The sequence below is a fragment of the Bombina bombina genome, chromosome 5 (assembly GCF_027579735.1).
Source record: "Bombina bombina isolate aBomBom1 chromosome 5, aBomBom1.pri, whole genome shotgun sequence".
Lineage (NCBI taxonomy): Eukaryota > Metazoa > Chordata > Amphibia > Anura > Bombinatoridae > Bombina > Bombina bombina.
This window is the reverse complement of record NC_069503.1, coordinates 426,554,345-426,579,988: the sequence shown is the minus strand read 5'-3', so window position 1 is coordinate 426,579,988 and position 25,644 is coordinate 426,554,345. Positions and strand designations below refer to the sequence as shown.

Below are 25,644 nucleotides of genomic sequence, written 5' to 3'. Positions count from 1 at the left end.
CTACACTCAAGAATAATTGCACAAGCAATACAAGATTATTTGAGAAAGACATTAGATAGTAGATTATTCCAAGACTACAAATAATATTCGATTTACAGTCTACTATCAAGGGATCTCAGTAATCAATCTCTACTACTTAGAATTGTTTCCAATTCACATATTACTAAGTGGACAAGTAACTGAAGTATAAATGATTATACAGTCACAAGAATTGTATTTAATGGGTCCTAAGATATTATAGAACCTATTTTAGAACACAGCTCTCAAGACACTATACCCACGAGTGCATAGAGTGGGGTACAAAACCCAATTACCAATCTAGCTTAAGCAATCAAACAGTTACGTAACGAGTACTCTATACAATTTAGTTGCACCGATTATATTACTAATATACTCCTCAGGAGGTGATATAAGGGTTATCTGATAAAACAAATTTACCTTGTCTGATTATTCACAGACAAGCCCATAAAGTTGTTTTTTTAAATGGATAGTTTTGCTTATGTTTAAATAACATTGCTCTGATTTTCAGACTCCTAACCAAGCCCCAAAGTTTTAGGAGAATACCGACGTATACCTACTCCAGCTTTCTTCTGTTTGTGAAAAGGGCTTTTCACATGCAAAGGAAGGGGGAGTGTCAGATATTTCCCACTTGCAGTTGGTGTTCCAGTAACCTTTTAAACAGAGCTAAACTGAAAGCTTCTAAGTAAGTTTTTAAACGGTTTTATACTGGATTTTTATATCAGTATCTGTGCATATTATTCTTTATAGTAGTGTCTATTGCATGCAGTTATATGAAAATTGGTGTATACTGTCCCTTTAAAAAGGGACATTCCAGTCAAAATTGAAATGCAAATAGATTAAATATATATTTGAATAGAAACATATTTGCGATAAATAATTATATTTATTATTACTGTTTAAGTGTTTTTCTGCACGTGCGCATGTGAAGCATAGCTAGATATTCTCAGTGCACCAGAATTTTAAATACTGCAGCTGCTCAGAGCACCAGTGGGGTTTGTATCATGTCAGAAATTAACAAATAGAGTAATTACGAGATGGTACAAACACCTTAGGCTTTCCGAACAAGTGCTGTGTTTAAAATGCTGGTGCACAGTACATACTTAAAGGGACACTGTACCCAAAAATTCTCTTTTGTGATTCAGATTGAGCATGAAATTTTAAGCAACTTTCTAATTTACTCCTATTATCAAAATTTTTTCATTCTCTTGGTATCTTTATTTGAAATGCAAGAATGTAAGTTTAGATGCCGGCCCATTTTTGGTGAACAACCTGGGTTGTCCTTGCTGATTGGTGGATAAATTCATCCACCAATAAAAAAGTTTTGTCCAGAGAACTGAAACCAAAAAAAAGCTTAGATGCCTTCTTTTTCAAATAATGATAGCAAGAGAACGCAGAAAATTTGATAATAGGAGTAAATTAGAAAGTTGCTTAAAATTGCATGCTCTTTCTGAATTAGAAAATAAAAAAATTGGGTACAGTGTCCCTTTAAATACACTTTTGAAACAGCTATAGTTTTTAAAAGCAGCATTTTGCTAATACGAGTATATTACAAAAATGCTTCTATTCAAAACTGAAATGCATCAATGTGGATTTTGGCTGGAATATCTCTTTAAATGTGAAGATAACATTATTTTTTATCACTTTGCTCAAGCTTGTAATTTAATCAGAAGATAAGTAGGTATAGAACAGCTAATCAAACAAATATTTAGGTACATTTTAAAATAACACAAAATTGTGATTTCCAAAAAGGGTGCCTTAACCCATTTTGACAATGTGCATGTCCAATCTCACCCAGCATGGCAACAAAATAATAATAAAAAGAAAGATAAAATAAAAATATTATCTTTATGTATGCCCACCTATGTCTCCCATTTATTTTGATTCCTAAAATTATTTATTCATTCACAGAATCATGGAATTATGAGCCCTCACACAACAAACAAGGCTAGTGGTTTCTTCCAGGTATTACTACACTCAACAGCTAGAAGGACAAGAAACAACTTTACTGAGCCATGGGAGCTCACAGTCCCTTTCAAATGAGGGATCTTATGAAATATTTCTATGGTGAGGGGTTAATAAGGTCCTCTTAAAACATGGAGGATGCCCCCAACCTCTGATGTAGCTCCATGCGCTTAGAGTTCTAATACAGAGATTAGCGGATAGCCACCTGGTAATGTGATCCCCTTCTTTGAAAGAGGCATCTCCTAAAAAAAGAGGGGTAATTTGACCCATTATTGTGCTTATTTAGGGTTATAGGGTTCCTTTAACGACCATGACATACCCTGTACATTGCTGGTCGTTAAGGGATTGTATGTCACTGCAAGACCCACCCTCCCTGTGGAAGGCTAACTATTGAAAGTGGCACCCTCAAAGAAAGACCAGCAACATACAGGGTACGTTGTTGGTCATTAAAGGGACACTAAACCTTTTCTTTCATCATTCAGGTAGAGAATACAATTTTAAATAACATTCCAATTTACTTCTATTATCTAATTTGCTTTATTTTTTAGATATCCTTTGTTAAAGAAATAGCAATGTACATGGGTGAGCCAATCACATAAGGCATCTATGTGCAACTACCAATCAGCAGCTACTGAGCCTATCTATATATGCTTTTCAGCAAAGATTTTCAAGAGAATGAAGCAAATTAGATAATAGAAGTAAATTAGAAAGTTGTTTAAAATTGCATACTCTTTCTAAATCATGAAAGAAAAAAATGTGGGTTTCATGTCCCTTTAATGGGTTGAAGTCCAGAGTACCCCTGTCTTTAGGTGATGGGGCTCCTTTGGAGCCACTGAACTTCCTTTCAGTAAATACATTAGGCAAGTGACTGCCATTTTATGGCAGGTACTTACAAAAAACTTAAATTATGCTTACCTGGTGATTTTCTTTTATTCAGATGGAAAGAGTCCACAGCTGCATTCATTACTTTTGGTAATTCAAAACCTGGCCACCAGGACGAGGCAAAGACACCCCAGCCAAAAGGCTTAAATACCTCTCCCACTTCCTCCATCCCCCAGTTATTCTGCCGAGGAACAAGGAACAGTAGATTAAATATCATGTGAAAAGGTGAAAGAAGAAAAAAAAAATACATAGAAATACGGGGGGGGAGCTGTGGACTCTTTCCATCTGAAGAAAAGAAAATTATAAGGTAAGCATAATTTAGTTTTTCTTCATAAATGGAAATTTTTCTTCATAAATGGAAAAAGTCCACAGCTGCATTCATTAATTTTGGGAAAACAATACCCAAGCTATAGAGGACACTGAATGCTAAAACGGGAGGGTACAAGAGGCACCAGGCCTGCAAACCCCAGCCCAAGAAAATCCCGCTTTGTCCGAAGCCGAGAAAAAACTTTAAAAAAAGGAAAAGGCCCAAGGGCACTGACCTGCAGATAGTCCACCAGCCTTGCTAGAGACCACAGGAACTAGACTCGACTGAGCCAACAAGCCTCCAGGAGACACCGTCGCCCAGCAGTCGGTCTCCAAACAACGCACCCCTTACTAGAGAAAGGGATCAAGCTACCGTATTCTTCCACAAAGGAGAAAAGACACGGAGGAAAACATTCATAAAGAACTCCAGAAAAAAAACCTAAAAAGGGCACAATGAGTCCCAAATTAAAACACAAAGAAAAAACCAGAGAACCGGGCCAAGCTAACAGAGACCCAACCAGTCTCGTAGAAACAAGGGGAGGCAATGCCCAGACCCCAGATTGTACAGAAACCACAGGCTAAGACTGGGAGTCTGAGAACAGAGAAGAGAATTTTCCCCTAAACACAGTGCAACCGCACTCTAGAAGACAACTGAAGACGAATGTCCCCAAATTCACCAAAAGGTAGCTCAGAATATCTAAATATTCAGAAACCGAATCTCGTGCAGCAAGCTCAGATAGGTGAACACCTGACGTACAACACCTGAAGACAACATGCTGCAAACTGCAGTCATCCAGAGATGACTCTGAAACTTAAATACTTGTAGGACAAGTAAAGAGCAGCTGAAGATAGGTTCCAAACCACTAAAATAAAAAAATAAAGGTACTCCCACGGAGAACCCTCTAGGACTTGGTACAGAGGAAAGTGCAAATAGATGCTTAGGAAGACCTGGCACAACTCTCTTAGACAGTCTCTACATGGATATTTCAATTTCCAACAGTCGTAACAGAGCACCACAGAGCAGCAGACTGCTGCCCCTTACAGAAATAAAACCACTTGTTCCAACCTCCTGCACACAGGGCAGGACGACCACCCTCCAGAGAGAGGAAACCACACCTCTTAAGGAAGACAAACTACCCCCTCAAAGGGGTAAATAGTGCGACCAAGATTGCGAGTATCGATTCCAGAGAAGAAAGATCCCGAAGGAAATATATAACAAACATGAGCTGTAAATCAAATAAAATTAATCTAACTGGATTAAAATAAAGAAAGGGCAACCCGTAGGTTATCGCCTGGGAAGAAACGGACACACCCGCAGGACCAGCTCAACAGGCATCCTAGTCTTCCAAGCTCAGAACTGGAAAAGGATACTCAAATAACAAAGACTATAAGAATATTACTTCATCCCCTTATATCTAATCATGCATGCCATTCGAAGAGGAAGACTAATTAGTCCCAGACCCATTAAGAGTGGGTTCCTCCAGCAACTCCAAAACGTGTCTCAGGAGAACAAGAAGGCGCGCCAGTCTATAATGAAAGGCACAAGATACCTCCAAAGTGACAAAAAATTACACTGACCCCGAAGGTTGACCCCCCTGAAGCCTCAGGGGCAGTTGCTCCCCCGGAGGGCTGAACTGGATCAGGCGATCCCACGATCCCAGGAGGTGCAGATGTGCCAGCGCCAAAGATATGGCTATGAGGAACAGTGCCGTAACCTCAAATGGGAACAAGCCACTTTCCAGAGAAGGATAAGCAGCATTTGGGTTACCTGCATGCATAGTACAAGTAGATGGTAGGTAACTGGCCTCGCGGAAAACAGAATCCCCAGAGGCGGATGGCTCAGCGTGCCCCAGATTCCTCGATCCCGAGGAACAGAGCACTCTAAAATGGCTTTCGGAACATAACTGATGGGCAAGTATAAATTCATATTCTTCACAAGAAATAGAATCTGAATCAGAGACATCCGTCTCCAGAATCTTCCATAACTGGGATATTGAATAAAAAATGGACCAATAAGAAAAAAACTAAATGGCACCTTACACCCCCAATGGCTGGAGCACTCACCACCTCCAGAGAACCAGACACCAGCCGACCAGAATTTCTCCGTGGCCATATGGTTAGGATTGTGGACGGAGAGTCAAAACATGACCACGCCCGGTCACAAGGTGAACCGTGCAGTCCATGAAAAAGCGCGCCTGACCATAAAAGGCTGCGTCACTGCCATAGGTCGTTATGTTCTGAAATAGCCATGAGGCTAAGTATCACTACAAATTAGCAGACTGAATCAAATAAAAAACATGATTAACCCCCCCCCCACACACACCCTGTTCAATAACCCTCCTCAGGAGATATTAATACTTGATTCCAAGATACAAAAGGAGCCTCACTGAGACCCTGTGTTAAAGTTAATTCCGCAAGGTGGTAACCTCTCAGATAACAGTTTTAAGTACTATACGTTCATGAAGAAAGTAAAATGAAACGATCTTAGCGGAATCTACGCCGTGGAACAGGAACACGGCCCTTCAAGTGTGACATATAGTAGCATCGCTTCTGACATGGACTTGAGTGAAGAAAGCAGGCAGCGAAACTAGTCACGCTGATTGCTTGTGGAGCTGTTAATATGAGTCGGAATGGTTTCACAGAAAGACTCTCCCTGCATCTCCGGACTCTAACTTTCATCCATGCTCTTACTGAGAGGCTGACAGAACTCCTTAAAACTCCAGTCCCATTCCGAAGAGTACTACCCTCCATAAGAGACTATCGAAAACTTCTGACACTTCTCTGCCAACCTCCTGGGACAAAAGGCAAAGAATGACTGGGGGGTGGAGGAAGAGGGAGAGGTATTTAAGCCTTTGGCTGGGGTGTCTTTGCCTCCTCCTGGTGGCCAGGTTCTGAATTCCCAAAAGTAATGAATGCAGCTATGAGACCACCATAAGCAAAAATGAGCTCCACTATTTCTAAACTGAGGACTAATGCACCTCTGTGTGAGGAATAAAGGGCTCTAAAAGTGCCCTTCTACCTTGTCAAAACACAACAAAACAAGGATTACCCTGAGGATAATATGCCAATGTGTTTTTAATTAGATTGTTTGCATTAATATTTAAGAAATAAATTTAAAGTTTTTGTTCCATTTTAGCCACTATGTTGTAACTAAGTTATCCTAGGTTAGAAAGTTTTATTTTTTTTGTTTGTTTTTTTGTTACGTGATCTCTACTGCTGAAGCTAATTAGACACAGTTGTAAATATGCTGAAAAGTGACAATCACAGAGAGTTTTGTATTTCATATAGGATCTTGTGTTTGTGGCACAGTGCTTGTAAGTGTGGACACTTTCTCACATAAATCCACTTTTACAATATTATTATTCTATTTAAAATGTTAACAAAGAGAATAATTAAGAGGGTGTTATTTGGAGTAAGAGCAATGTATCTACAGTGTCCAAAGTATGAGGACACTGGCCCTGTACAAATAATCCAAAATGTCCCCATAGTGTGTCTTGTATTCAGGTGAAATGTTGCTGTAAATCATATAAAACCAAAACACACAAACGCACACAGCAGATATAAAAACTCTACACACCGATATGAAAATGTAGGTTTTTCAAAATGTGAAGACAGATATAACAATGTAAATGTCAGACTTTTACCTACTGTAATGTAATCTTCCAACAAACAAAATTCCAGACAAAATAGTTCATTATTAGGAACAGTTTAAATTTTAAAAAAATACAACATTCTGATTGCATAATTCTGTTCACCTAATACTTTGAGGGAGCACCTATTGCATTTATTACAACAATAGGTCTTTGTGAAAAAGTCTCTATAAACTTTGCACATCTAGACATTAGGATTTTTCCCACTCTTCTATGCAAAGAAAGATCAAGTTCCGTCAAATTGTGAGGGGACCTTCTGTGTACAACTCTCTTTAGGTAATTTCATTTAGAACCCAGAGTGAGGTCTGGGCTCTGACTGGGCCATTCCAAGACTTTGATTTTACTTTTCTGAAGCCATCCCTTGGTTGACATGGATGTTTGCTTAAGTTCATTATGTTGGAATATGAAATTCCTCTTCATTTTCAGCTTTCTGACAGAGGTCAGCATTTTTTATGCCGAAATAACATGATATTTGGAGCTATTCATTATCCCATCTATCTTGACAAGCTGACCCAGCTGAAGAGGAGCAGCCCCAAAGCATGATGCTACCACCACCATACTTCAAAGTCGATTAGGTGTTGCTTAGAAGATGAGCTTTATTGGCTTTGAGCCAACCATAGCTTTTACAATTCAAAGGTCAACCTTTGTCTCGTCAGGCCATAGCGCATTTTACCACATGTTTGGGGTGAAAATCTCCTAGTATAATTAAGATGGGCTTAGAAGTTCCTTTTTTTGTAAGAAAGGTTTTCCATCATTCCACCCTACTCCATAGCTCACACATGTGTAGAATACAAGAGATAGTGGTCACATGAAAGGAGTGACCAATACTTGCCAGAAATTCCTGTAGCTCCCTCAGTGTTGCTGTTGGCCTCTTGGTAGCCTCCCTGGTAAGTTTTCTTATCCTCTCATCAAATTTGGAGAGTTGTCCTGATCTTTGCAATGTCTCTGTAGTGCCATATTTTCTCCATTTATTGATGATGCTTTTAAAAGTGCTCCATGGTACATATAGTGCTGACAATATTCTTTTGATATTCCTCACATGATTGGCACTTTTCAACAATTAGCTCTTGTAGTTTCTTTGACAGCTCTTTGCAGACCATGGCTCTCCCAGTAGGATGCAACCACAAATATTCAAGCAAACCCTAAAGCAACAGCGGACTTAAATCTGGGTTTACTCCGAATCAATTTCATTGATAGCAGATATATGTTATTTACCTACAGCCATGTTTAGAATGTGGTTAACTGTTAACACAGCTAGAGCCCCTATTATGAATGGGTGTGCAGACGTATGCAGAGTGTAGTAGTATTTTATTATTATTTAAAATGCTCCTATAAATGAACTATTTGTTTTTTTTTCTGTATTTTTGATTATTGTAAGATCAAATTACAAATAGAAAAAGTCAGACATATACATTATTGTTGATTCTGTCCTTTACATTTCAAAAGCCTGCAAATTCATAAGGGTTTGTAGACTTTTTATATCCACTGTATGTACAGTATGTGTTTATATTTAGACAATATGTATTTTCAATTCTTGTAACACTACAGGAGGGATAATACTTAATTATTTATAGCACAGTTCATTAGAATTACACAACCATACATACAAACAAATGCATACATATATCTAGTAACAATTAATAATGCTATCAATTCTTGCAACACTACAAGGAAGGATAATTCCTTATAATTATTTATAGCACAGTTCATTAGCATTACACAACCATACATATATCTAGTAACAAGTAATAATGCTACTTACCACCAATACTTTCAACACCAAATGATTTTGATATGAAGATTCTAACCTGTGATTTTCTAGGGAGGGGAAAAGTTTGAATGGTTAAGCTTAAGTCTGTTCTATCACAGGAATGGCGAGGTACGTAAACATTATTCTGCATGCATATTAATACTGAAAGTACAATTACACAATTTAGATAACTGTTTACTTAAAAAAAATACACAAAAGGATACTGCTTAAAAGGGATAACGGATTTAAAAATGGATGTTCTACTACAAATCTGATGCACAATGAGACATTGCGAGTATGGCAGAACTAAAGAGATTGTATTCTCAGATTTCCTTTGGGTTCACATTTTCATTTTCCTATTTGAACATTTACAGAATTATCCTTACATGATGTTTCTTTTTTAAATGTTAAATAAAAAAACAAAAAACTTTGTATTATTAGATATTTGAGTTCTGACACTTTTAAAAAGTTTTTTTTTTTTTACAGTGGTGAACACAGTCATTTTTATTTATATTTATCTGTCAAAAGTAAGCGCTATTGCATTGTTTTTTTATTATGCATTTGTCAATAATTACATTCTACTGTATTAAGTGTCCCTTAAAGTATTACTTAAAGGGAAAGTAACATCAGAATTAAACTTTTATGATTTTAGACAGAGTTTGTCATTTTAAACGACTTTCTATTTTACTTCTATTAACACATTTGCTTGGTTTCCTTTCTATCTTTTACTAAAAAGAAAACCAGGTAGGCTCAGGAGCAGCACTGCGCTACTGGGAGCTAGCTGAACACATTTAGTGAGCCAATGACAAGATGCCTATATGTTTAGTCAACAATAATCAGCTAGTTCTTCTGCTAATGTGAGCCTACCAGGTATGCCATTGCTCTCCACAGAAAATTTAGCAAGTTCAGTGGCATTATGAGGTGGCTGGGTGGGATGAGCGTAATAATGTCTAATATATCATTTTCTAATATCCAAAGCACAGATTAATTGTATAATTTAATATAAATGTATTTAATCATCATAATTTGTGCAATAAAAACTGAACATTTTTAATATTAGCTCATTTTAGCTTAATATTGTCTAAAATGTTAGCCGTGAGGTCAGTAAAATCAGCTGGATGATGCACCAGCTAAAAAAGTCCTGGGAAGAACACTGCATACTCTATCTGAATCATAAAAGTTTAATCTTGACTTTACTGTTTCATGATTCAGACACATTTTAAAAAATAAAAACAATCACATTTATTTCCATTATGAAACTGTGCTGTCTTTGTATGAGCATGCTTTCTGAGATCAGCTCCATTATGTGCAAGAGCTCACAGTAAGTATATACATGTACGAGTCTGTGATTGGCTGGTGGCTGTCACATGATGCCTGGGCAGTATAATTAAATAAATCTTTGATGTTTAGCTGAAAAAAATGCTTATTTGAAATTCAAAGTGCTTTTGCATTGTCTTATGCAATTGTACTCCATATAATTGTATTTTATATATATCTTTAAACATTTTGCATGGGATAAACAAATAGTTATGTTGAAGCCATACTGCAATAATAAAATGCTCTAAGATATTAATTGTTCATACTTCTGATGGCATGGAGTTATAAGCCATTTTAATTATAGCACCAGGTGCGATAGATCAGGGTTCTTCAAACCACGAGTCGGGACCCATTACTGGATCACAACACCATGTTTACTGGGTTGTGACTTATGTGTATGCGTAGTAGAAAAGTGTGCGTGGTGCGTATAATATGAGAGTGTGTGTTGTGTGTCTGTCTATGTCTAATATGAGAGTGTGTGCCGTGTTTGTGTAAAATGAAAGCGCCCGCGCAATATGAGAGTATGTGTGGTGTGTGTGTGAAATATGAGAGTGTGTATATGTGTGTGTGTTGTATGAGTGTGTGTGTGTGTTGTATGAGTGTGTGTCTGTGTGGTGTGTGTGTTGTATGAGTGTGTGTCTGTGTGGTGTGTGTGTTGTATGAGTGTGTGTCTATGTCTAATGTGTGTGTGTGCGCAATATGAGAGTGTGTGTGGTGTGTGTGGTGTGTGCGCAATATGAGAGTGTGTGTGTTAAATGAATGTGTGTGTGCGCGCGCAATATGACCTAATGTGTGTGTGCGCAATATGAGAGTGTGTGTATGTGTAATATATTAGTGTGTGTGATATGTGTGTGTGTTGTATGAGTGTGTGTAATGTAAGAGTGTGTGTGTGTGTTGTATGAGAGTGTGTGTGTGTGTGTAATATAAGTGTTTGTGATATGTGTGTGTGTGTGTTGTATGAGTGTGTGTAATGTAAGAGTGTGTGTGTATGTTGTATGAGAGTGTGTATGTGTAATATAAGTGTTTGTGAGATGTGTGTGTGTTGTATGAGTGTGTGTGGTGTGTGTGTGTGTGTTGTATAAGTGTTTGTGGTGTGTGTTTGTGCAATATGAGTGTGTGTGTTGCATGAGTGTGTGTGTGTGTGTGTGTGTGTAATATAAGAGTGTGTTTATGTTGTATGAGAGTGTGTGTTAGCTTTTACAACACTGACTACAATCAGGTATCAAGTACGGACACAATTTACTCACTTTGCCAAAAATTGCAGCTACCTTTTTGTATATAACTTTAGAAATGCTCAGACCAAGAATAAAAATAGGGTCGCGGTGGTATGTGGTATCATTGGCACTGGGTCTCGGGTAAAAAAAAGTTTAGCATTTTCTGTGTTGACAACCTGCTACACAAAGAGTGACTAGTTGTCAGGTAGGGGAGGCAGAAACCTCCAGCTAATTGAAATAGAGTTTTATATATATATATATATATATATATATATATATATATATATATATATATATATATATATATATATATATAAACACACACACACTTATGGGATATTCTCCTTCCCAACAGGAAGTTGCAAGAGATCACCCATAGCAGAGTTGCTATATAGCTCCTCCCCTAACTGCCATATCCAGTCATTCGACCGAAAACATGCAGAGAAAGGAAAAACCATAGGGTGCAGTGGTGACTGTAGTTTAAATGAAAAAACATAATTTATGCTTACCTGATAAATTCCTTTCTCCTGTAGTGTGGTCAGTCCACGGGTCATCATTACTTCTGGGATATTAACTCCTCCCCAACAGGAAGTGCAAGAGGATCACCCAAGCAGAGCTGCAATATAGCTCCTCCCCTCTACGTCACACCCAGTCATTCGACCAAGAACCAAACGAGAAAGGAGAAACTATAGGGTGCAGTGGTGACTGGAGTATAATTTAAAAATTTAGACCTGCCATAAAAAACAGGGCGGGCCGTGGACTGACCACACTACAGGAGAAAGGAATTTATCAGGTAAGCATAAATTATGTTTTCTCCTGTTAAGTGTGGTCAGTCCACGGGTCATCATTACTTCTGGGATACCAATACCAAAGCTAAAGTACACGGATGACGGGAGGGACAGGCAGGATCTTTATACGGAAGGAACCACTGCCTGAAGAACCTTTCTCCCAAAAACAGCCTCCGAAGAAGCAAAAGTGTCAAATTTGTAAAATTTGGAAAAAGTATGAAGAGAAGACCAAGTTGCAGCCTTGCAAATCTGTTCAACAGAGGCCTCATTCTTAAAGGCCCAAGTGGAAGCCACAGCTCTAGTGGAATGAGCTGTAATTCTCTCAGGAGGCTGCTGTCCAGCAGTCTCACAGGCTAAACGTATTATGCTACGAAGCCAAAGAGAGAGAGAGAGGTAGCAGAAGCTTTTTGACCTCTCCTCTGTCCAGAATAAACGACAAACAGGGAAGAAGTTTGGCAAAAATCTTTAGTTGCCTGTAAATAAAATTTCAGGGCACGGACTACATCTAGATTGTGCAGAAGTCGTTCCTTCTTTGAAGAAGGATTCGGACACAATGATGGCACAACAATCTCTTGATTGATATTCTTGTTAGTGACAACCTTAGGTAAGAACCCAGGTTTAGTACGCAGAACAACATTATCTGAATGAAAAATCAGATACGGAGAATCACAATGTAAGGCTGATAACTCAGAGACTCTACGAGCCGAGGAAATAGCCATTAAAAACATAACTTTCCAAGATAACAGCTTGATATCAATGGAATGAAGGGGTTCAAACGGAACACCCTGTAAAACGTTAAGAACTAAATTTAAGCTCCATGGTGGAGCAACAGTTTTAAACACAGGCTTAATCCTGGCCAAAGCCTGGCAAAAAGCCTGAACGTCTGGAACTTCTGACAGACGCTTGTGTAAAAGAATGGACAGAGCTGAGATCTGTCCCTTTAAGGAACTAGCAGATAAACCCTTTTCTAAACCTTCTTGTAGAAAAGACAATATCCTAGGAATCCTAACTTTACTCCATGAGTAACTCTTGGATTCGCACCAATGTAAGTATTTACGCCATATTTTATGGTAAATCCTTCTGGTAACAGGCTTCCTAGCCTGTATTAAGGTATCAATAACTGACTCCGAAAAACCACGCTTTGATAAAATCAAGCGTTCAATTTCCAAGCAGTCAGCTTCAGAGAAATTAGATTTTGATGTTTGAAAGGACCCTGAATTAGAAGGTCCTGTCTCAGAGGCAGAGACCAAGGTGGACAGGATGACATGTCCACTAGATCTGCATACCAGGTCCTGCGTGGCCACGCAGGCGCTATTAGAATCACGGATGCTCTCTCCTGTTTGATCCTGGCAATCATTCGAAGAAGCATCGGGAAGGGTGGAAACACATAGGCCATCCCGAAGGTCCAAGGTGCTGTCAAAGCATCTACCAGGACCGCTCCCGGGTCCCTGGACCTGGACCCGTAACAAGGAAGCTTGGCGTTCTGGCGAGACGCCATGAGATCTATCTCTGGTTTGCCCCAAAGTCGAAGTATTTGGGCAAAGACCTGCGGATGAAGTTCCCACTCCCCCGGATGAAAAGTCTGACGACTTAGGAAATCCGCCTCCCAGTTCTCCACTCCAGGAATGTGGATCGCTGACAGGTGGCAAGAGTGAGACTCTGCCCAGCGAATTATCTTTGATACTTCCATCATCGCTAGGGAGCTTCTTGTCCCTCCTTGATGGTTGATGTAAGCTACAGTCGTGATGTTGTCCGACTGAAACCTGATGAACCTCCAAGTTGTTAACTGAGGCCAAGCCAGAAGGGCATTGAGAACTGCTCTCAATTCCAGAATGTTTATTGGAAGGAGACTCTCCTCCTGAGTCCATGATCCCTGAGCCTTCAGGGAATTCCAGACAGCGCCCCAACCTAGTAGGCTGGCGTCTGTTGTTACAATTGTCCAATCTGGTCTGCTGAATGGCATCCCCCTGGACAGATGTGGCCGAGAAAGCCACCATAGAAGAGAATTTCTGGTCTCTTGATCCAGATTCAGAGTAGGGGACAAATCTGAGTAATCCCCATTCCACTGACTTAGCATGCACAATTGCAGCGGTCTGAGATGTAGGCGTGCAAAGGGTACTATGTCCATTGCCGCTACCATTAAGCCGATTACCTCCATGCATTGAGCCACTGACGGGTGTTGAATGGAATGAAGGACACGGCAAGCATTTTGAAGCTTTGTTAACCTGTCTTCTGTCAGGTAAATCTTCATTTCTACAGAGTCTATAAGAGTCCCCAAGAAGGGAACCCTTGTGAGTGGTAAGAGAGAACTCTTCTCTACGTTCACCTTCCACCCATGCGACCTTAGAAATGCCAGTACTAACTCTGTATGAGACTTGGCAGTTTGAAAGCTTGACGCTTGTATCAGAATGTCGTCTAGGTACGGAGCCACCGAAATTCCTCGCGGCCTTAGCACCGCCAGAAGAGAGCCCAGAACCTTTGTGAAGATTCTTGGAGCCGTAGCCAACCCGAATGGAAGAGCTACAAACTGGTAATGCCTGTCTAGGAAGGCAAACCTTAGATACTGGTAATGATCTTTGTGAATCGGTATATGAAGGTAGGCATCCTTTAAATCCACTGTGGTCATGTACTGACCCTTTTGGATCATGGGTAAGATTGTCCGAATAGTTTCCATTTTGAACGATGGAACTCTTAGGAATTTGTTTAGGATCTTTAAATCCAAGATTGGTCTGAAGGTTCCTTCTTTCTTGGGAACCACAAACAGATTTGAGTAAAACCCTTGTCCGTGTTCCGACCGCGGAACCGGATGGATCACTCCCATTAGTAAAAGATCTTGTACACAGCGTAGAAACGCCTCTTTCTTTATCTGGTTTGTTGACAACCTTGAAAGATGAAATCTCCCTTTTGGGGGAGAGGCTTTGAAGTCCAGAAGATATCCCTGAGATATGATCTCTAACGCCCAGGGATCCTGGACATCTCTTGCCCAAGCCTGGGCGAAGAGAGAGAGTCTGCCCCCCACTAGATCCGTTCCCGGATCGGGGGCCCTCACTTCATGCTGTCTTAGGGGCAGCAGCAGGTTTTCTGGCCTGCTTGCCCTTGTTCCAGGACTGGTTAGGTTTCCAGCCTTGTCTATATCGAGCAACAGCTCCTTCCTGTTTTGGTGCAGAGGAAGTTGATGCTGCTCCTGCCTTGAAGTTACGAAAGGCACGAAAATTAGACTGTCTAGCCCTAGGTTTGGCTCTGTCTTGAGGCAGGGCATGGCCTTTACCTCCTGTAATGTCAGCGATAATTTCCTTCAAACCGGGCCCGAATAAGGTCTGCCCTTTGAAAGGTATGTTAAGTAATTTAGATTTAGAAGTAACATCAGCTGACCAGGATTTTAGCCACAGCGCTCTGCGTGCTTGAATGGCGAATCCGGAATTCTTAGCCGTAAGTTTAGTTAAGTGTACTACGGCATCAGAAATAAATGAATTAGCTAGCTTAAGGGTTTTAAGCTTGTGTGTAATCTCATCTAATGGAGCTGATTCAAGGGTCTCTTCCAGAGACTCAAACCAAAATGCTGCTGCAGCCGTGACAGGCGCAATGCATGCAAGGGGTTGCAATATAAAACCTTGTTGAACAAACATTTTCTTAAGGTAACCCTCTAATTTTTTATCCATTGGATCTGAAAAGGCGCAGCTATCCTCCACCGGGATAGTGGTACGCTTAGCTAAAGTAGAAACTGCTCCCTCCACCTTAGGGACCGTTTGCCATAAGTCCCGTGTGGTGATGTCTATTGGAAACATCTTTCTGAATATAGGAGGGGGTGAGAAAGGCACACCGGGTCTATCCCACTCCTTAGTAACAATTTCAGTAAGTCTCTTAGGTATTGGAAAAACGTCAGTACTCGACGGTACCGCAAAATATTTATCCAACCTACACATTTTCTCTGGTATTGCAACTGTGTTACAATCATTCAGAGCCGCTAAGACCTCCCCTAGTAATACACGGAGGTTTTCCAGCTTAAACTTAAAATTTGAAATGTCTGAATCCAGTTTATTTGGATCAGATCCGTCACTTGCAGAATGAAGCTCTCCGTCCTCATGTTCTGCAAATTGTGACGCAGTATCTGACATGGCCCTAATATTATCAGCGCACTCTGTTCTCACCCCAGAGTGATCTCGCTTACCTCTAAGTTCTGGTAATTTAGACAAAACTTCAGTCATAACATTAGCCATGTCCTGTAGTGTGATTTGTAATGGCCGCCCTGAAGTACTCGGCGTTACAATATCACGCACTGACACGTGAGGCAAGTTAGTCGGCATAACTTCCCCCTCGTTGTTTGGTGAATGATGTTCAATTTGTACAGAATGACTCTTATTCAAAGTAGCATCAATGCAATTAGTACATAAATTTCTATTGGGCTCCACCTTGGCTTTTGCACATATAGCACAGAGATATTCCTCTGAGTCAGACATGTTTAACAAACTAGCAATTAAACTAGCAAGCTTGGAAATACTTTTCACTCAAATTACAAGTAATATGAAAAACGCACTGTGCCTTTAAGAAGCACAGAAAAAAATTATGACAGTTTAATAATAAGGAAACCGGAAAAATTATAACAATCAGATTTTTCCCAGTAAAAGCATAAATTTAGCAAAGGATTGCCCCCATTAGCAATGGATAACTAACCCTTAATAGCAGAGAAACAAATGTACAAAATATAAACGTTTTTTATCACAGTCAAAGCACAATCTCACAGGTCTGCTGTGAGTGATTACCTCCCTCAAAATAATTTTTGAAGACCCTTGAGCTCTGTAGAGACGATCCGGATCATGCAGGAAGAGAAAAAGATTTTGACTGAATTTCTGATGCGTAGCAAAAGCGCCAAAATAGGCCCCTCCCCCTCACCCACAGCAGTGAGGGAAGTTCAGTAAACTGTCTCAAATTAAAATAAACGACAGCCAAGTGGAAAAACAGTGCCCAAAAACAATTTTTCACCCAGTACCTCAGATATTTAAACAATTTAGCATGCCAGCAAAAACGTTTAAAATTAAATATCATGAAATGTCATTAAACAGCCTGTTGCTAGACGTTCCCACTGCAAGTAAGGCTAAAGATTATATGCATATAGTATTACCCAGAATACTGAAGTGTACACATATATACATAAACAGCCTGATACCAGTTGCTACTACTGCATTTAAGGCTGAACTTACATTATATTGGCATTGGCAGTATTTTCTCAGTCAATTCCATTCCTCAGAAAATAATATACTGCAACATACCTCTTTGCAGGTGAACCTGCCCGCTGTCCCCTGATCTGAAGTTTACCTCACTCCTCAGAATGGCAGAGAACAGCAAAATGAATTTTAGCTACGCCGGCTAAAATCATCCAAAAACTCAGGTAGATTCTTCTTCAAATTCTACCTGAGAAGGAACAACACACTCCGGTGCTGTTTTAAAATAACAAACTTTTGATTGAAGATATAAAAACTAAGTATAATCACCACAGTCCTCTCACACATCCTATTAGTTGGGTGCAAGAGAATGACTGGGTGTGACGTAGAGGGGAGGAGCTATATAGCAGCTCTGCTTGGGTGATCCTCTTGCACTTCCTGTTGGGGAGGAGTTAATATCCCAGAAGTAATGATGACCCGTGGACTGACCACACTTAACAGGAGAAAATTACCTGCCTTAAAAGGACAGGGCGGGCCGTGGACTGGATACACTACAAGAGAAATAAATTTATCAGGTAAGTATAAATTATGTTTTCTCTTGTTAAGTGTATCCAGTCCACGGATCATCCATTACTTATGGGATACCAATACCAAAGCTAAAGTACACGGATGATGGGAGGGACAAGGCAGGTACTTAAACGGAAGTTACCGCTGCCTATAAAAACCCTTTCTCCCAAAAATAGCCTCCGAAGAAGCAAAGAATCAAATTTGTTAAATTTTGAAAAATTATAAACCGTCTTGTAAATCTGTTCAACAGAAGCCTCATTTTTAAAAAGGCCCAAGTGAAAACCATAGCTCTAGTAGAATGAGCTGTAATCCCTTCAGGAAGGCTGCTGTCCAGCAGTCTCCTAAGCTAAATGAATTGTGCTTTTTTTTTTAAAAAAAACCCAAAAGACAGAGAGGTTGCTGAAGTCTTCGACCTCTCCTCTGACCAGAATAGACAACAAACAAGGTGAATGTTTGATGAAGATCTGTAGTAGCTTGTAAGTAAAACTTTAAAGGACGAACCACGTCCAAATTGTGTAATAGACGTTCCTACTTTGAAGAAGGATAAGGGTACAAGAATGGAACAACAATTTCTTGAGTGATATTCTTGTTAGATACCACCTTAGGTAAAAACCCAGGTTGGTACACAGGACCACCTTATCCGTACGGAGGACCAGATAAGGAAAATAACATTGTAACGCAGATAACTCGGAGACTCTACGAGCCGAGGAAATAGCTACCAAAAAGGAGCTTTCCAAGATAAAAGTTTGATATCTATGGAATGAAAAAGGTTCAAACGGAACTCCTTGAAGAACCTTAAGAACCAGGTTTAAGCTCCATGGCGGAGCAACAGTTTTAAACACAGGCTTGGTTCTAACCAAAGCCTAACCAAATGCCTGAACATCTAGAATACCTGCCAGACGCTTGTGCAAAAGAATAGACAGAGTAGAAATTTGTCCTTTTAAGGAACTAGCTGACAACCCTTTTCTCAAAATCATCGTGGAGAAAAGATAATATCCTTGGAATCCCGAATTTACTCCACGAGTAACCCTTGGATTCATAACAATAAGATATTTACACCATATCTATGTTAATTTTCCTAGAGACAGGATTTCATGCCTGTATTAAGGTATCAATGACTGACTCGGAGAAGTCATGCTTTGATAACATCAAGCGTTCAGTCTCCAGACAGTCCATCTCAGATTAGTTATATTTAGATGGTTGAAAAGACCCTGAGGCAGAGGGTCCTGTCTCAGAAACAGAGACCGTGGTGGAAGGATGACATGTCCACCAGATCTGTATACCAAGTCCTGCGTGGCCACGTAGGCGCTGCCAAAAACACCAAAGCACTCTCCTGCTTGATCTTGTGTAAACACCTCCGGAGGGAATCCCACTCCTCCAGATGAAAAGTCTGACGACTTAGAAAATCCGCCTCCCAGTTCTCAACACCTGGGATATGGATAGCTGACAGACAAGAGAGAGACTCTGTCCAGTGAATTATTTTAAGACTGCTAACATCGCTAGGAAACTATGTTCCCCCTTGATGGATGATGTAAGCCACAGTCGTGATATTGTCCGACTGAAAAATTATGTACCTCAGAGTTGCTAACTGAGGCCAAGTCTGAAGAGCATGGAATACCGCTCCCAGTTCCAGAATATACCTTAGAAGGAGGGTCTCCTCCTGAGTCCACTATCCCTGAGCCTTCAGGGAGTTCCAGACTGTATCCCAACCTAAAAGGCTGGCATCTGTTGTAACAATTGTCCCATCTGACCTGCGGAAAGTCATACCCTTGGACAGATGGACCCGAGATAGTCCCCAGAGAAGAAAATCTCTGGTCTCTTGGTCCAGATTTAACAGGAGAACAAATCTGTGTAATCCCCGTTCCTCTGACTGAGTCTGCATAGTTGCAGCGGTCTGAAATGAAGGCGTGCAAGCGGTACTATGTCCCTTGCCGCTACCATTAAGCCAATTACATTCATATACTGAGCCACCAAAGGGCGCGGATGGAATGAAGAACACAACAGAAATTTAGAAACTTTGACAACCTGGACTCCGTCAGGTAAATTTTCATTTCTACAAAATCTATCAGAATCCCTAGGAGGGAAACCCTTGAGATTGGGGATAGAGAACTCTTCTTGTTCACTTTTCCACCCATGCGATCTCAGAAATGCCAGTACTACGTCCGTATGAGACTTGGCAACTTGGATGTTTGACGCCTGTATCAGGATGTCGTCTAAATAAGGGGCCACTTCTATGCCCCGCGGCCTAAGGACCGCCAAAGCGACCCCAGAACCTCTATAAAGATTCTTGGGGCTGTAGTTAACCCTAAAGGAAAGAACTACAAAACTGGTAATGCCTGTTTAAAAAGGCAACCTGAAAAACCGATGGTAATCTTTCTGCATCGTAATGTGAGGATAAGCATCCTTCAAATCCATTGTAGCCCTCTAGTGACTCTCCTGGATCATAGTTAAGATGGTACGAATAGTTTCCAACTTAAATGATGGAATTCTGAGGAATTTGTTTAAGATCTTTAAATCCAAAATAGATTTGAAGTTTCCCTCTCCTTGGGAACCACAAACAGATTTGAGTAAAAACTCTATCCCTGTTCCTCCCCTGGAACTGGATGGGTCTCGTACACAGTGTAAGAATGCCTCTTTCTTTATCTGGTTTGCAGATAATTGTGAAAGGTGAAATCTCCCCTTCTTTGGGGGAAGCTTTGAAATCCAGAAGATATCTCTGGAATATAATTTCCAATGCCCAGGGATCCTGGGCCTCTCTCTCACGTCCACGCCTGGGCGAAAGATGAAAGTCTGCCCCCTACAGGGTCCGTTACCGGATAGGGAGCCGTTCTACCTGCTGTCTTAGAGGCAGCAGCAGGCTCCTTGGCCTGCTTATCTTTGTTCCAGGTCTGGTTGTCACCAGACCGTCTTGGAGTTTCGAAAATTAGACTTTTTTGTTCCTGAGGAAGGGCATTACCTTTTCCTCCAGTGATATTAGTAATAATCTCCTTCAAACCAGGCCCGAATAGGGTCTGCCCCTTGAAAGGGAGTTAAGTAGCTTATTTATTAAAGTCACGACAGCTGACCATAATATAAGCCCTAGTGCTGTGCGCGCCAGCATAGTAAAAACAGAATTCTTAGCCGTTAGTTTAGTCAAAAGAAAACAAGGCATCAGAAAAAAAGGAATTGGCTAGCTTAAGTGCTCTAAGCTTGTCAAGTATTCATTCAATGGAGTCGCTACCTGTAAAGCCTCAACCAGAGACTCAAACCAGAACGCCGCAGCAGCAGTGACAAAAGCAATGCATGCAAGGGGCTACAGGATAAAACCTTGTTGAATAACATTTTCTAAAAAAGCACAACTGTCCTCGACAGGGCTAGTGATACTCTTAGCTAGAGTAGAAACTCTTCTCTCCACCTTAGGGACCGTCTGCCATAAGTTCCCGTGTGGTGGCATCTGTTAGAAACAGTTTTCTAAAAATAGGAGGGGAAGAGAACAGCACACCTGGTCTATCCCATTCCTTATTAATAATTTCCGTAAACCTCTTTAGGTATTGAAAGAAACATCAGTACACACCAGCACTGTATAGTATCTATGCAGTCTACACAATTTCAAGCACTGTAATTGTAAACCAGTCATTCAGAGCTGCTAAAACCTCCCTGAGCAACAAGTGGAGGATCTTAAGCATACATTTTAAATATAGAAATATCGGAATCAGGTTAAATCATCTCCCCTGAATCACAAATATGACCCACTGCATATAGTGAGGCAGTAACAGACATGGTTCTTGACGCATCTGTATGCTCTGTATCTATCCCCAGAGCTATCTCGCTTTCCTTTAATTTCAGGTAGTCTGACTAATACCGCTTCCAGAGTATTATTCATAACTTTCGCCATGTCTTGTAAAATAAACGCTATAAGCGCCCCTGATGTACTAGGCGCCATTTGAGCGTGAATCCCTGGAGCGGGAGTCGAAGAGTCTGACACGTGGGGAGAGTTAGACGGCATAACTTCCCCCTCGACAGAAACCTCTGATAAAATAAACGCTATGGGCGCCCTTGAACCACTTGGTGCCATTTGAGCGTGAGTCCCTAAAGCGGGAGTCAAAGGGTCTGACACGTGGGGAGAGTTATTCGGCATAACTTCCCCCTCGACAGAATCCTCTGGTGATAATGTTTTTAAAGACAAAAAATGATCTTTATTGTTTAACATGAAATCAGTACATCTGGTACACATTCTAAAATGGGGTTCCACCATGGCTTTTAAACATAATGAACACAGAGCTTCCTCTATGTCAGACATGTTACAACAGACTAATAATGAGACTAGTAAGCTTGGAAAACACTTTAAATCAAGTTAACAAGCAAATATAAAAAACGTTACTGTGCCTTTAAGAGAAACAAATTTTGTAAAAAGGCAGTAAATCAAACAAAATTTTTACAGTATATGTAATAAGTTCACAGAGCATTGCACCCACTTGCAAATGGATGATTAACCCCTTAATGCAAAAAACAGATAAAAAAACGACAGACGTTTTTTAACAGGTACAACAAAACTGCCACAGCTGAGCTGAGGATTACCTTCCCTATAAACGATTTTGGAAGTCTTTTTAGCCCTTTAGAGATGTCGTGTAGTATTCAAAGGACTGCTGAGGGAATCTGGATGATTCATTTTGTAAATTTAACTGTACAAAAAAGCTCTAAATTAGATCCCTCCCACTCATATTACAACAGAGGGAAACCTCAGTTAACTGTTGCTATGCAGAAATTAAGCCAGCCATGTGGAAAAATTATGCCCCAATAAACCTTATCACCAATGTACCTCAAAAAAAAAAACGATTAAACATGCCAGCAAACGTTTTTAAAACAACCTTCTTTTAAAGAGTATGTATCTCTATTAATAAGCCTGTCTTGCTTTCCCTGCATTAAGGCTTAAATTAGATTATTTCAGTATCAGCAGCATTTTCATAGTCAATTCCATTCCTTAGAAAATTACTTTACTGCACATACATTAATAAGCCTGCTAACAGTCGCTTTCACTGCATTAAGGCTTTACTTATATTAATTTGATAACAGCAGCATTTTCTTAGTCAATTCCATTCCTTAGAAAATTGTTTTACTGCACATACATTAATAAGCCTGATAACAGTCGCTATCACTGCATTAAGGCTTTACTTACATTCATTTGGTAACAGCAGCATTTTCTTAGTCAATTCCATTCCTTAGAAAAATATTTTACTGCACATACCTCATTTGCAGGAAAACCCGCACGCTGTCCCCCATCTGAAGTTTACCTCATTTCTCAGAATGTGTGAGAAAACAGCCAGTGGATCTTAGTTACTTCTGCTAAGATCATAGAAAAACGCAGGCAGATTCTTCTTCCAAATACTGCCTGAGAGAAAAACAGCACACTCCGGTGCCATTTAAAAATAACAAACTTTTGATTGAAGAAATAAATTAAGTATAAAACACCACTCCTCTCGCGGACCACCTTCTATGTTGAGAGTTGCAAGAGAATGACTGGATATGGCAGTTAGGGGAGGAGCTATATAGCAACTCTGCTATGGGTGATCTCTTGCAACTTCCTGTTGGGAAGGAGAATATCCCATAAGTAATGGATGATCCGTGGACTGGATACACTTAACAAGAGAAATAATATATTGTGTGCTGCTATGGTAAAATGTTTTAATGAAAGTGCATTTAACCAAATAAGAAATCCTAATAAATTAGTAAAAATTATTCTTACCCCATGATGTCAAGAATTCCGCAGCATATCTGTATATCCGATTCATGATTTCAATCACAACAGCATAGATGATACTGGGCACGAACAGCATTAAACTGCTTAGCTGAGATTGCTCCTCATTGTTGTACTCCAAGGCCCAATTCTCCAACTCAAAGTAAATCATCATCACATAAATGGAAAGGTATAGACTAAAACACACAAATGGCACAGAAACTAAGTATATACGCAGCTGTCTTTTGAAACTGGAATACGTGGGCTCTTTCCGGCCTGTGACTGGATTGATGCCAAGTTCACCGTGGAACCCTGGTCTGGGCTCCTCAAACTCTCTCTTCATCAACAATGACCCCCATTTGTATGATATCCTGGAGCAACGGCGTTTCCAAATCTCAAAGATGATTGTTGACCATATCAAATTAAAAGTGGCAAAAATTACATATTTGTCATAGTCTTCCCAAGCGCACATATAGTAAGGTATACCAATGATTGCCATTGGGATTAAGGCCAAGGTAAAAAATTCTAGGAATCCGAAATACAGTCCTATGGGGTCCCCAAAATAACAACGGATTTCATCTACAAAAAAACAAAAGGTTACCGAAAATGTGAAGGTGGCACGAGAGCTGTGCATTCCCACGTTTTTATTTTTTAAGTAGACAAATATTTAAAACCACACGATTCTCAAACATTTCTTTCCTTAAAACATTCAAAAGTATTCATCACAGTTTACATTATAAAATAAAAGCTTTGTGTATGTATTTGTACATATACACATATATACTAAAGTTACATTTAAGTAATTATGCTAGTCTGCTAAAAGATATAACCAAACATAACTTGGGGAATAGGGTAGACCTGACAAGTTATAAATGCATAAATTAAATGGTTTCAAGCTAAACTTTACAAATATTACATTAATTAAATCCTAGAGTAATTTCCATATTAAATTGCAGCATTCGCCAACTAAAATAGCACTGCCCCCAGATACCCAACCTTCATGTTAAAAAAAAATACACTGATTATTAGTCTAGCCATAGTAAACTAGCTATCTGCAAAAATAAATAAATATATATATTTTTTTTTTAAATAATTTGTGAAACGCTAGGATTTACAATTGGAACAAATAAAGGGAACTTTCATTTATGAAGTATAAAATACTTCATGCTGAAAACTCCTTTATTTGTTGGAAGCGTTCGGTGCACTGAGCTCTTAGCCAATAGCCGTGCGAGCTATTCGGCTTGGCACCAGAAGGAACGCACGGCTATTGGCTAAGAGGTGGAAGCGTCACCTCACAGCAAATAGTGTTCTGCCGGTGGACTGCTTGAGCAGCTCAGTGTGGCGAACACTTCGAACAAATAAAGGAGCTTTAAGCATAAAGTGTTTTATACTTCATGAATAAAAGTCCCCTTTACTTGTTCCAATTGTAAACCCTAGTGTTTCACGAACACTAGGATTTACAATCACTTTAAGGACAAGATTAAGATCTCAAGTAGGAGTCTCAAGAGAGAGCAAAGCCAGACCATTGCTTGATAACATTCTAAATTTCAAGTGAAAGGCAAACAGACTGGAAAGATTATAACTAGAGCAGAAAAGTGAAATTTTAATAGAACTCCTGGAAAGGACATAATCATAACTTAAAGGGACAGGAAACCCCAAAAATGTATTTTTTATTTGGTTAGAGCATACAATTTTAATCAACTTTCTAATTTACTTCTCTTATCAAATATGTTTCATTCTCTTTTTATCCCATGCTGAAGAAACAGCATTGAACTACTGGCAGCTAGCTGAACACATCTAGTTAGCCAATCACAAGAGACAAATATGTGCAGGTACCAATCAGCAGCAAGGTCCCACTAGTGTAGAATAAGCGTGTATTCTTTTTCAAAAAGAAATAACAAGAGGGCAAAGCACATTTGAAAATAGAAGTGAATTTAAAAGTGTCTTAAAATTACACTCACTATCTGAATCATGCAAGTTTACTTTTGACTTTCCTATCCTTTTAATTTGAAAAAATCTAGGATTTGAGAAATGAAAGGACATTCATGGGAATACGACAATGGGAACACTAAAGTCCAGACATAACACTCGGTGCTGATTTCCTTGCATGCACCTTTCAGGTTGTAAAGTTTAGGATTATGGGAAGTATAGGAATATGTAGTAAAACCTGTTCTAGGCAAAGCTCTAAGAAAATTTAGCTCACTAAATGTCACTTCAGATTCCTTGGTTCTGTCATGAACTGTGACTTTGAAGTTCACCTTAAAAGCATTAAATCCACTAAGTAAGGGCCTTGGGCTAAAGAGATTAAATATTTG

General features: G+C 39.7%; 1 protein-coding gene across 2 annotated transcripts in view; it reads right to left on the bottom strand.

Moving 5' to 3' along the window:
- The window catches only part of ANO10 (anoctamin 10), a 778,263-nt gene that overhangs the window by 646,290 nt on the left and 106,329 nt on the right, over positions 1-25,644 (bottom strand). For both annotated transcript variants that reach the window (XM_053714266.1, XM_053714265.1), the window contains exons 6-7: positions 23,339-23,908; positions 8,584-8,639 (exon numbers count right to left, since the gene is read on the bottom strand). In XM_053714266.1, coding sequence (XP_053570241.1) covers positions 8,584-8,639; positions 23,339-23,908 — 626 coding nt within the window. The remainder of the gene's footprint in view (positions 1-8,583; positions 8,640-23,338; positions 23,909-25,644) is intronic.